The sequence below is a fragment of the Vollenhovia emeryi genome, unplaced genomic scaffold (assembly GCF_000949405.1).
Source record: "Vollenhovia emeryi isolate VEMERY1.0 unplaced genomic scaffold, V.emery_V1.0 DF939127.1, whole genome shotgun sequence".
Lineage (NCBI taxonomy): Eukaryota > Metazoa > Arthropoda > Insecta > Hymenoptera > Formicidae > Vollenhovia > Vollenhovia emeryi.
Window position 1 is genome coordinate 1,267,282 of NW_011967239.1, and position 12,264 is coordinate 1,279,545.

Sequence of the window (12,264 nt, forward strand, 5' to 3'; positions counted from 1 at the left end):
ATGAGTATATTGGAATTATCAGTTTTCACAGTGGTGAAAAAAAAGGTGCACCGTTGGTACTTACTCATACAGTCTTCCGCCGACTGAACACCGCTTGAACTCCATGACGTTCTTGGTGAGGGTGCCGGTCTTGTCCGTGAATATGTATTTAACTATCCCGAGTTCCTCGTTCAGATTACTCGTACGCGCCATCGCCGGAGTGTCCGTCTCCGCGTGATACATCTCTATGTCCATGTTAATAAACGTGGCCTGAACGAATCTCACCACCTCGAGCGTCACTTGCAGCGATATGGGTATTAAATTATTGAAGAGAATAATAAACGTCAGTAGATTGAAAGCGAAGTTTTTAGTCATTTCCTCTGGAACGAGAAGAAGAGCGTAGCTTGAGTAACCTCGGGATACGTGCAGCGGGAGGCAACGCGCGCCGCATGCTTACCTTGCAATCCCAGGTACCAGAGGTTCTCCTTGTTGGCGTTCGTCCACACGACGTTGAATATCGCGGAAAGAATGCACAACAGAAGAAGTATGAAAAATAGCATCAGTGTCTGCGTGTTGATCAACCGATCCAGGGTGGATCGTTTCAACGGCGCTGTCGCGGTATTATTCTGCATGAGTTTCGTGTCGTGTCCCGTGTATATCACTACACCGAACACCCATCGTGTGTTCCGCAACATCGCGCCACGTAGTAACAATTGATCGGGCCCTAAAGCTACGCTCCTGTGGAAGAACAATGCCGCTTGTGACGTAACGACGCATCAACTGTCGCACGACAGAAAGATGTTGAAACTTTAACGAATGCCAGGACATTTTCATTCATGAAAATACGACACAGACATTTAAAGCTTCATAAATGGATAGGATAACGAACTGAGGAGGAATAAAGCGATCCGGATATGCGAGAGGATTGATCCGTTATTAAAATCGGATTGCCGCAAGGCAAGGTGGAGGCGAGGCGTGCAGTGAAGAGAGGAAATGTACTTGATGGCCGTGTTTTGCACGTTTGCGCTTACTGTTTATTGGTCTCCCGCAGGACCCCGTGGAACTCGTATAAATGCCTGTTGGGCGGCTCGCACTGGATGTTGGCGCGAAAGTTCATCAGTTCCGCGGTATCCAAGAGATTGGCAGTGTCGGGATGGGCCTGTCGGATTTTGAGATTCGTCTCGCCGTCCAGGTTGGCGGTCTCTATGAAGGACATACCCTGTGGCTCCGACGACGACAGCATGATTAGGTCGGCGGGGAAGAAAGTGTTGTTGTGAATCTGTGCATAATTAAACAGAGCGATTCTAGCGACGGGACGTAAGCCGGCGATTAATTATTATCGCGTGAACGATTGTGGCGCAAACAGCCAACCTTAACCACATCGCCGACGGCTATGGTGCGCCACTGTATCCACTGCCAGCGCCCTTCCCTCAGCACCTCCACCTCTCTCATGTTTGTTTCATCGTCCGCTCTGTGCCTCTTCTGAAAATTGACAAATACTTCTCTTATTTATACGGTCATCGATAAGGAAAAGTATGTAACGAACGTACACAATTTTCATGAGAAATTACAACGAATATACGTACAACATCCTCGACTATCTCTTTCAAAGCGGACACGCTGAGGATGAAAATCAGTGGAACCAATGTTGTCCAGCGACCTGTCGGCGACACGTCTGGTATTTGCTAAATTTAAATCGGGAAGAATGTTAAGCGCCGTCGATAGTACAAATTTCGAATGCAGCCACGAGATTCAACGAGAATACGTCAAACGGATTATTTTTTATTTTGGTACATGTGGACTACACAGACTACACGTCCTATATACAGAACTTGGAAGTTAGAATAGTTGATGGAAAATAAATTGGCGTCATTTCTTTAGCTCGAAAAAAAGCCAACGTAAACTCCAACAAAAAAGCACCTTAATAATTTCCGTAATTTAAAACGAGAAATTTGAAGTCCGTTTTGACGGAGTTGCTTGTTCCAGCGTTGTGTTTGCAGAAGCGTTTGCAAAACACAACTGTTAACGAATTCCGTTCGTCGTATCACGTTACACCCGCATAAGGCTGGCATTACATTTGCCGTACGACAATCCTAACTTCTGCGTGGACCCTCTACCTGCATGAGTGCGATGAACAGGAAGAAGCAGTTGCTGTAGCGGCGGAATTGCTCAAACAGGAACAGAGGTACGAACGACAGACATGAGTACTTCGCGGTGGTAATGTGATTGTTTTTGTACTTCGCCGGCTGATGGGGGGCATTGACGAAAATGACCCTCTCCTCGCCGCCATTCTGTTGCGCGGCCGGTTGATCGTCGCCCTGTGAGCCGCCATTTTCCGTCCTTACCGGACCAACTGAAACACACGAAATCCATTCGATATAAATATAGTTTTACAAACGTATATATCGTTCGCACGATGCATGTATAACATTTCCATAATCTCGGGCTAGATCTCTAGTCGCTTCGATTTTCCTTCTTCATTTACGTTCGTAGTTAGAATCGATAATTATTCCGCCGCAACGCCACGTGCCTCGCTATTATATATCCGTGTGTCTATACTTTTTAAGTCTCGGTGTCAATCAATACTTGAATGGATAATTTAATCAAACGCTCTCCATTTTCCGTGTAATCCTTCCCCGCGAGCAAAATAGATTTCGATCTTCCCCGTTCGTTTAAAGTCGGAGTTACGATCAATAAATAATCCGCTGTTGCGCCACGTGTCTCGTAATTACGTATCCATGCGCTTATATTTTTAAATCTTATTTTAATCAACCATTCAATGAAATATTGACAAATTTAGCTTAATGAATAATTTAATCAAACGTCCTCCGTTTTTGGCGTAATTTTCTCCCGTGAGCAAAGTAGATTTCGATTTTCCCTCTGCGTTCAAATTCGGAGTTACAATCAATAATTGATCCGTCATGACGCCACGTGCTTCGCGTGTTACGTATCCGTGCGTATATTTTTTAAGTCTCAATTTAAACTAACGAACAATACAATCGAACGTTCTCCGTTTTCCAATCTTCTCGCGAGCGAGCGAGACAGATTTCTTACGGGAGATTACTATCCAATTTATCCCGGAAGGAAATCGACAGTTTTATATTTCCCGCGGGCCTCCCTCTGTGAAACGTGCCGCATTTCTCCACTCGTCAGATACAGAAATACCGCCGGCGAAGGAAAGGTTAATGTAAAGAACAAAGTCACGCTACTTTATCGGGGATTCCGATCGTATAAGCGCGCTATTACGCCCGTAGACATAAATGGCATTCGTATCGCGCTGGGATATTTCTTCTATAGCTGTGTTCCGCCCACGCAGGCGGGACTGTGACAGTCGTGTCGCGACACGAACGATTCGCGGCGCAAATGACCGCTATTAAAGTATCATACGTGAGCTTGGTAAACTTGAAGGATAAACACGGCCGCGAGTATCGGCGGCGCCGATTTATGCGGCGTCTACAATGAGATTCTTCAGACGTAAGATTTAAGAAAGCGACCTTTCACAATCGAATGTGAGGAGAATAATTGACCAATCGCAATCGAGTATTCGCCTCATTTTGGACTGTGATTGATCAATTTCCTAAGGCTTGGGGTTTAAATCGTCTATTGTAGACTGGGACTAATACGGCGTCATACAATGAGATCTTTAAGACGTAATATTTAAGAAAACGACCGATTGCAGTAAAATATGAGGAGAATACTCGATGGTGATTGGTCAATTTCTTAGGGCTTAGGACTTAGGACTTAAGTCTGGTTTCACCAACGTTGTTTAACTTTAAGCTTAGCTTAATTCGTTCTTATCTCTTTCCAACTGTTACTTTAGAGAGAGACGAACATGAATTAAACCAAGATTAAAGTTAAGCGATGTTTGATGAAACACCGGGCCTTACATCACCTATTGTAGACTGCGGCTTACGCGGGAGGCCTCGGTTTAGCGTCGCGCCGAGGGGTTAACCGCTGACCCAAGATCACACCAATGCCTACTAATGTCCAGTGGGCATTACTTCATCTTGTTTTATCTTTTTCGATTTTTTATCATGCCCCAGCAAGACCGAATAACACCCACTAGTGCCCAAAAAGTGCCTAGTAATGCCCGAAATCTGTACACCACAATACCCTCAGCGGTTTACCCCTCGCGTCGCGCGTAATCCACGCCTATCGCCCACCGTTTAAGACGCAATACCGACTTCAGTGTCGGCTATATTTGTGTATCTGCCTTTCTTTATTTTCCTTCGGCGCCGGATAAATAGAAGGAATCAAGTGACAATCGAATGTTGGATTCAATTAGCGTTAGGCTGACGGCGGGGAACGATCCGTAAACGCCTAAGACTGGTCGTAGACGTAAGGCGAGGCAGAGAAAAACTAAGTCGTGAAAGGATATTGTATACGACTTACGTTTTTCTCTGCCTTGCCTCACGTCTATGACTAAGACAGTCTTAAGGGATCGTTCTCTGGCATCAGCCTTAGGGCCTGAGCAGAATGGCTGTCTTGTACTCTTAAGACATAAGACAGTTATTGTGCGATACCTCAAGACAAAGACTTAGAACATAAAGCATTGTCTTAAGGCTGTCTTAAGAGTATAAGACAGCCATTCTGCTCAGGCCCTAACTGTCTGTGACTTAAGATAATACAAGACAGCCATTTTGCTCACAGGCCCTTACTTTAAGACGAAGATTTAAAACATAAAATATTGTCTTAAGAGCACAAGACAGCCATTCAGCTCAGGCCCTTAGGGTATCGTTGCATTTGTCGTACGACAAATGCAATACCCTGCTTATTCGGACGTATTTTGACTTTATTGAAACAGAAGAGATCTTTGCGCAGTCTGTATACGAATGTCCGTAATCAATACCTATATTAAACCCCACATGTTTCAATTGGCACGATACTTCGCGTGCACTTTCGCGTAAACAATTCAGCAGTACTGTAAGCAACGCGCCGAAAATACGTGGCGTCAATATGCAAAGAGTGACGTTGCGGATTCGTTTGCTCGCCACAGAACGGATTTCCGCAATTTTAGAACACTCGAGAATAGCAGCTACGTCAATGGAATAAAAGATAAGCGGATTGCGGCGGGAAAGCGAGATAAGTGCGCTTAATGAATAATCCAACAGGTACGTTTTTCGCGGAACCTCGACGTGAGCGGTTGGCCATAATTTAGCCCCAATAATATACGCGACGTTATCATCGCATAGAAGAAAGTCTCCTATTATCTGTTTAGTGGAAAATTCATTGTTAGATCGTGTAATCGTTGCGAAGAAAGATTTGTGATTGAATTTGGGCGTTGAAAACCTGCTTTCTCATAACAGAGGCCTTTCCTCTACGTCGCATAAATTATCTACGTTGCATTAATTATTAAAAAACACACAATAATGCTAACGATACCGCAGATGCATAATACATTTACAGCCGGACGCATTCTCATATTACAACGAGGAATCTTTATCAGAAACTCTCGAGCGTATCAGCGCCCGTTGTTCGCTCACGGTGCGGGATAAAGCGCAAGCCGTGACAACAGAAATTCCAACAGTCGCGCGACAGCGTTCTTGGGGTGCGTTCGGGCGCTCACTATCAGCGTTACTTAGCGCTGAAAGTGTCGATCTACCTTTGCTTTATCGCGCATTGCGCGTCGAAGGAAGACAGAATAGAAATAGCGAGCTCTCGAACGCACCCTTGGAAAAGCGCCCCGGAAAATTTCGAGGCGGGACTGCCGACGAGCGTCGTCGGAGCGACGTTAAATCGTTACGAGATGACCAGGTGAAAATCATCCCGGTCGGCTTCACGTGGCGAGCGCCGGACGTTCCCGGCGGCTCTTTAACTATTCAACTTCGATCGGCTCCTCCAACCCACCCGGCTCCGCCACCTCTTCCTCCTCCTCCTCCTCCGGGGACACGACTTACGGGTCTGGGCGTGCAGGTAAAGATGCACCCGGGATCTGAGTTCGTTGAACCACTGCACCAGCTTCGCGGCGGCGACATCCATGACTTGGCCCCGTCGATGACGCGCGCACCGCCGAGATCTCTACTCCCAATCTGTTTCTCTCTTTCTCTCGCCTCCCTGCCCGCGCAACACGTATCTCACATGCCTACACGCGCGCTACGCCCTTGCCGACGTCCCATGTCCGGTTCTCCGCGCAGACGAGCGATACCACGAGCGTCTCTCTTTATCTCTCGCTCTGTCTCACGCGTGCGGCACCCGGATCGGAGCAGCAGCAGCAACGGCGGTGTCGCCGCATCGGGAGAACGACAACGGGAAGACGATGACGGCGGGGGAAGCGACGACGTCGGCACCGCGACGCGCGGCTCGAGGATCGCCTGTAAAACCCCCCGATGAATAATTCTCCCCCTTTAATTGCATCGATCGTCGCGCGAGCGCGCGCGCGCGACGTGCCGCGCAACGACGTCGTTGCGCGTCGCGCCCGGGGAGGAGGAAAAACGAACGACGGGCGCCTCCACCCGTTTTGAGGTTATGTCGAGGCCCGCCCGAGGGAGAGACGACGGTACACCCGCGGGCAACCGCTGGCTTATCGCGGCGCGCGATCGTCCGCGATTGGCCCCGCGCACCCCCGGCGAACGCTCGGCGAACGGAACTCGCGTCTCCGCGCGAAGGGAAGGATCGCACCATCCGCACCGACACGCTGCATCGCGTTGCACCCAGTTGCACCGATGATGACGACGCGGTTCGCCAAATCGCCACGCCGTCACGTGCTCGCTCGCAACGCCGCGCGGTTTATACTGGGTGTCCGCGCGGTATTCCGTCGGCTCGGTCGAGATAAGGAGCTCGATCGTGAATCTGTTCTTCTGGAGGTCAATTCTGTATCTTAGCGCCGGTCTACAATACGTGGAGTAAGGAGTAAGAGAGAGCCCTAACTTCTAGCTTTTGGTGTAAGGCAGCTGAAATACGGGCATAATTTTTAAAATATTTGTAACACTGATTGATGGCATTCTGATTCTCCGAGAGTAAGCCTAAAAGCCTTGTGTCCACGATGCTAGAACTTGAATCAAGTTCTAGCATCGTGGACATAGGCCTTAAGAGCTGAAGTAAGCTGTAAGAGTAAGAAATAAAATGGATTTATTTCCTTACTCCTACTCCTTACTCCAGCTTACTCCATGTATTGTAGACTAGCCTTTACACTATAGCGAAAATGCTAAAAGCGAGTAGCTTTGTCTCCTTCCACCTGTCCCCTTAGAAAGAGACCAAGCCGTTCAGTTTTAGCATGTTCACTATATCGCAAGATACAGAATTGATGCCCTGGGGCTCAATTCTTGAATTTATTTGAAGGAAAAACGTACGCGAAAATTCTGCTCTTACAGAAAAGTTGCAAGTTGATTGACTATTCGCATGGCTTTAACTAATCGACTTGCATCTTTTCTGTCAGAGCAGAATATTCGTACACGTTTCTTCTTCGAATGATTTCGAGAATCGAGCCCCTGGGGTGAACTCGTGAGAAGTGAAACACTTGTTTATTAACCGATGTTGAATTCGTCAGTGAAAATTTTCACTTTTCACGAGTTCACGCTGGAGGAGAAGATAACGCGGGGCTCGATCGTGAATCTTTTTCTCCAGCGTAAACTCGTGAAGAGCGAAAACTTTCGTTTATGATGTTGGGTGCTTTCCAGCTACGTGCACAGCCGACACTGTGTAACACGGTGGACCGTTTTATCTTCGTTGTTTGCCATTGTTCAACAAGGATATGAATCTCTGCGTTACACTGTCGATCTGTGTCTCTTGCTGGAAAGCACCCGTTGAATTCGCCAATGAAATTTTTCACCTTTCACGAGTTCGCACCAGACGAAAAGATCTCACGATCGAGTCCCCGGTCCCCGCGGACACCTCGGCAGCGTGAATTAGTTGTAACGATGAGAAAACAATTGTAGAATATAATAGAATTCCTTTCCACTTTTGCAACTTATTTCTACTCACTGTTGCCATTATCGTTATATTGTTATTTTACATATGTAATAACGTGGCATATCAGTGCTTCAGAGATAAACAACATTAAGTCGCATTTTTTAACAAAAACAAAACGTTTACCTCTGAATCACTGACGCACTCTATATAAAATAATATTCACATTTAATTACGATATAATATTACGATATTATATTCACATAATACAATATTATATTTTATAAATATCTTTACACCGTAATAAAATAACAATATAATGATAATAGGAAATAGAAAGAAATTTCTAACAAATGCTACTTCGTCGAGGAAGGTTTGGTCCCCGGATTCCTGGAGGGAACTGGCACGCTGAAAGACGCGCAGAAACGGGATACTCTGTATGAAAACGCAGCGTGACGTTTGGCTTCGACGAGCCTTCACTACCGAGCGATTCGCGACAAGTGTTCTCGCGCGTTCCCGACGACGAAGGTGCCGACGACGAGCACCCGGAAGGTCGTCGCGAGGGACGCGGCGCGACGGTATTTAATTAACGCCGGATTATCGATCGCTCGCGCGCGGCCGCGCGAAAAAATACTCGGCGACGCACTACGCCACGCCGACGACGCGACGTGTGTTTGCGCCCGGGAGATAACGATTGCGTAATGCGGTTACGCGATAGTGGGCGGTCGCGTAATCCCGCCTTTATTACGTCCCGTCCTCCGCTCGCACGCGAAACGTTCGCGCTCGTTTATCGAACGACCGCCGTGCTAAAACGACGCGATTAGCATTTCCGTCGCGCACCCCTCGCCCCCCCCCCCCGGCAGGGCCGCGTGCGGGTGTGAAAAAAACGAGACTTGACTCTACGAGAGAGAGAGAGAGAAAAAGAGGCGCCTCGACGCCAACTGCATTCTCCCAAGAATGAATTTCGCGCGTTAATCTTCTTAAGGTTACTCGATCCATTGTCTATTCAGGCTGTTCGATCCATTGTCAGAACGTCCCGTTTGATTTATCGCGCGGCAATTAGGACATTAGCAGAATTAATTGGGGATGATGAATCGCGCTTTGCGGCACCGTTGTAAAGCACGAAAGCTGAAACCGGAGGAATAAAAAATACCGCAAACGAGCATTAGTCTTCCTACGTTGCATCTTTTTAATGCAAAATGAAGGAGCCAAGATGCGCCGAGACGCGGGCCATGTGTTTGGTCGGCTGAGGTCGAGTCGCGGGAGCAGTTAGAATTGTAATGTCCCGGTTGATCGATCGTAGCAATTATAGAACTTTAACGAAAACAAGGAGGATAATAATACACGTGTAACTTGATATCACACATAGAGGAAGACGATGTTGAAGCACGTGTCTCTCGGGTCCTTCGTTCTATATTAAAGAGAGATTTAATAGGAGAAGATTCTCTCTTCGAGATTCATTCTTAAGAGATTTTTTCCCTCTCATTCCGCGTGGATCGAGTTACCGAATCTCACGGCAACGCTATAAATACGTACGGATTCCGTAAAGCTGAAAAAAGTTTGTGTCACCGGCGACGAACGCGGCGGGATCGGAATTTATTTATAAAACGAACATTCCATTCAGAGGCCCACGAGATAAATCCTATCCTGCAGAGATCGCCCGATTTGATCGTTCGTCCCCGCGTAGCCCAAGTGTTGAGCAGTCTGCGCCCTCGAAAAACCGGTCTTCGCGTAAATTATAGCGAATTCGTTCAAAAAAAAGTCGAAATAGGCGCGTAGACAACATCTTTATACTGCCATTGCGACAAACATATGATCATATGCCTCGGTGGTCGAATTGGTGAGACGCCCGCCTAGAGTGCAAGGAGGTCCAGGTCCAGGCTCGAATCCTGGCTGAGGTAATATTTTTCGCGATAAATTTTCTGCATTATTAAAAATGCCAGGTGTGGTCAAGAACACACTGACGTTGTTAATTATCGCTGGCGACATTGGAGAATTCTTATTAGTCGGTTGCTAGCCGCTAGAGTCCCTCTGATCAGAGTCTGGCCAGCGGGCCAGTTTCGACAAAATGATGCGAGGGAGAAAGAAATACATTCCCTCTCACTCTGCATACAGCATATGCGTCATGTAGAATGAGAGATATATTTCTTTCCTCTCGCATCATTTCGCCGAAACTGCCGGTTGGCCAGATTCTGATTAGAGGGACTCTAGTGCGCACTGATTGCGAGTCGTTTACAGTCAGTTCTCATATTTAGGGATCGCCTTAAATGCTCTTTCAAGTGCTTCTTAGCCAGTAAAATGATCTGTGTGGCATTCGTACGGATCATTTCTTTGGCTAAGCAGTTTGTGGACTTGAGATGACCGCAAATATAAGAAGTAGATTCCAAACAGGCCTTGGTGTGCACTCGGTGCGCACTAGTGCAAGCAATCGAATTCGCTATCAGCCTCGCGTAGCGCAAACAGATAAATATCGAGACAACCGTTCGTTCCACCGACGCGATCTTTCTTTCCTACAGACAGACAGCAGCATCCCGTTTCTCTCGATGATACAACGCTGCAGGAAATTCACGCGGAGACTCCCGAGATCCCTGTACGTTTACCGCGGGTCGCGCTGCCAAAATTTTTTAGGCGAATCGGCACGTCGCGTCCGGCGACCGATCGAACGAGCTCTCGTCGTGGAGAAGAGCCAGCGGCATCCGGCCGCTCGGCGATCGATCCTTCGCACCTTTTCTCCCGTGCGTTCGAAACCCTTTTCCCACGTACGCACGCACTCGTCCCGCGTATACAATCTTGCGACACGACACGGCGCGGCGCGGCGCGGCGCGGTCCGCTCTCGCCCGGAGTCGGGATAACGATCGTCCGAAACAAGTGCGTCTACGTCATCGGAGGCGCGTCGGAAGGAGCCTCCTCCCTCGCCACACCCCTGCCGTCGCGACGGCGACGAGGACGATGCGTCCGCGGCGGCGGCGGCTGCTCGTGCACGTGCGTCGTTAACGCGCACACGCGTCGCCCCGGCATCGATCGCGCCGCCGGGAAATCCGCGGCACCCGGGAGAGAGAGGCACACACCGCGGCGACGTCGCGGCGCCCGCGGGATTCGCCACGACCGTGAAATCTCATCCCCCGATTCTTGGCACCCGTTCAACGCCGAGACGCCGTCGGCGACGTTATTAGGTCGACCGCGACACATTCCCCTCCCGCGTTTGCTGCAACCGGAGTCGCATCCGAAAACGGGGACATCCCTGCGGGATCCTGCGAGGACCGGCGGTACCAAAGACGCTCTCCAATCTCGCGCACGTACACGCATCGGCATAAATGCTGTCTCTATCCTTGTGAGGTGCACGCACACAACTACAGGGACTCTAGTTGTGTGCGTGCACCTCACAAGGATAGTGACAGCATTTATGCCGGTGCGTGTACATACACGAGTCGGAAAGGAAACTCGGGTGGTCCCCGTGAGACTCGAACCTCGAGCGGTCCAGTGGACTCTCGGGAGGCTTCTTATTATTTATTCGTTTTTTTCTTCTTTGCGCGAGGCTCGTGCTCGCGGCCGGTGCGGCACTGCTCCCGCGAGGGGTGGCCCGGACGAATGCGTCAACATTGTTCGCGTGTTACGCCGCGAGAACGCATGCGCCTGTCGACGGCAACAAGTTGGTGTCAGCACCGACCGTGCCCCGGAACGCAACGGCCGCGCTCCGGCGGAGGAAGCGCGGAGAAGCGTGCGATGGCGTGACGACTGTATAAACGGCATCGATAGGCCAAGGACAGACCGGCGACGCCGCCGGCGGGGTGGCTTCCTCCACCTACGACCGCTCGAACGGAGAACATTCGGCGGACACCGTCCCTGTCGGCCAGCCCCGTCGTCGCGGCTCCATTTCGAACAAATTTTTGGCGCGTGGATAAGATTGAGTGCTCCAGAAACCTCTGGATTGACGTTGACTCTTTAAACGAACTCCCGAGAACGTTGGCGAAAAACGCCGGGGGCCTCCGAGCTTCAACAGCGGAACGTTCGCTTTACAGCGAACTCGGCTCGAACGGCAGTTTAATTTACTCTCGAAAAGTCAATCAGTGGAGATTATCACTGGCAACAGTGAATAGGCACTAATTTCCAATTATAAGTGTACTATAACTGAAAATCGCAGTAGTACACTTGTAACTGTGAATCAGTGACTATTCACTGTTTTCAGCGAAAGTCCACTGATTGACTTTTAGAGAGTAGCAATTATCTATGTAAGGCGTAATTATAAGTGCACGGAGAGAATTTCCTTTTAAAATTCACCCTGAAAATTATATAATCGTGAGACAACGCGGCATTTCAAGGAGTTTTAGGAGAATTTTTTTTTTTTTTGAAATTTTACTATACATTTTACTAGTAATTACGCTTATTAGAGATAAGTCCTCTATTATGAAATAGGATTCCAATATGAGATAGCAGGTTTTC

The 12,264-nt window shown here is 48.5% G+C and overlaps 1 protein-coding gene across 9 annotated transcripts in view; it reads right to left on the bottom strand.

Annotated features, from left to right (window-relative positions):
* LOC105568780 (probable phospholipid-transporting ATPase IA) overlaps positions 1 to 12,264 on the bottom strand; it is a 37,496-nt gene that overhangs the window by 8,592 nt on the left and 16,640 nt on the right. For 6 of the 9 annotated variants that reach the window (XM_012024721.1, XM_012024716.1, XM_012024713.1 and 3 more), the window contains exons 3-8: positions 2,097 to 2,332; positions 1,566 to 1,664; positions 1,351 to 1,461; positions 1,011 to 1,258; positions 437 to 717; positions 65 to 359 (exon numbers count right to left, since the gene is read on the bottom strand). In XM_012024721.1, the coding sequence (XP_011880111.1) occupies positions 65 to 359; positions 437 to 717; positions 1,011 to 1,258; positions 1,351 to 1,461; positions 1,566 to 1,664; positions 2,097 to 2,332 (1,270 nt within the window). Of the gene's footprint in view, positions 1 to 64; positions 360 to 436; positions 718 to 1,010; positions 1,259 to 1,350; positions 1,462 to 1,565; positions 1,665 to 2,096; positions 2,333 to 5,876; positions 6,655 to 8,175; positions 8,214 to 12,264 lie in introns of those variants that run through there. The other 3 variants (XM_012024719.1, XM_012024720.1, XM_012024718.1) reach the window with 3 other exon arrangements.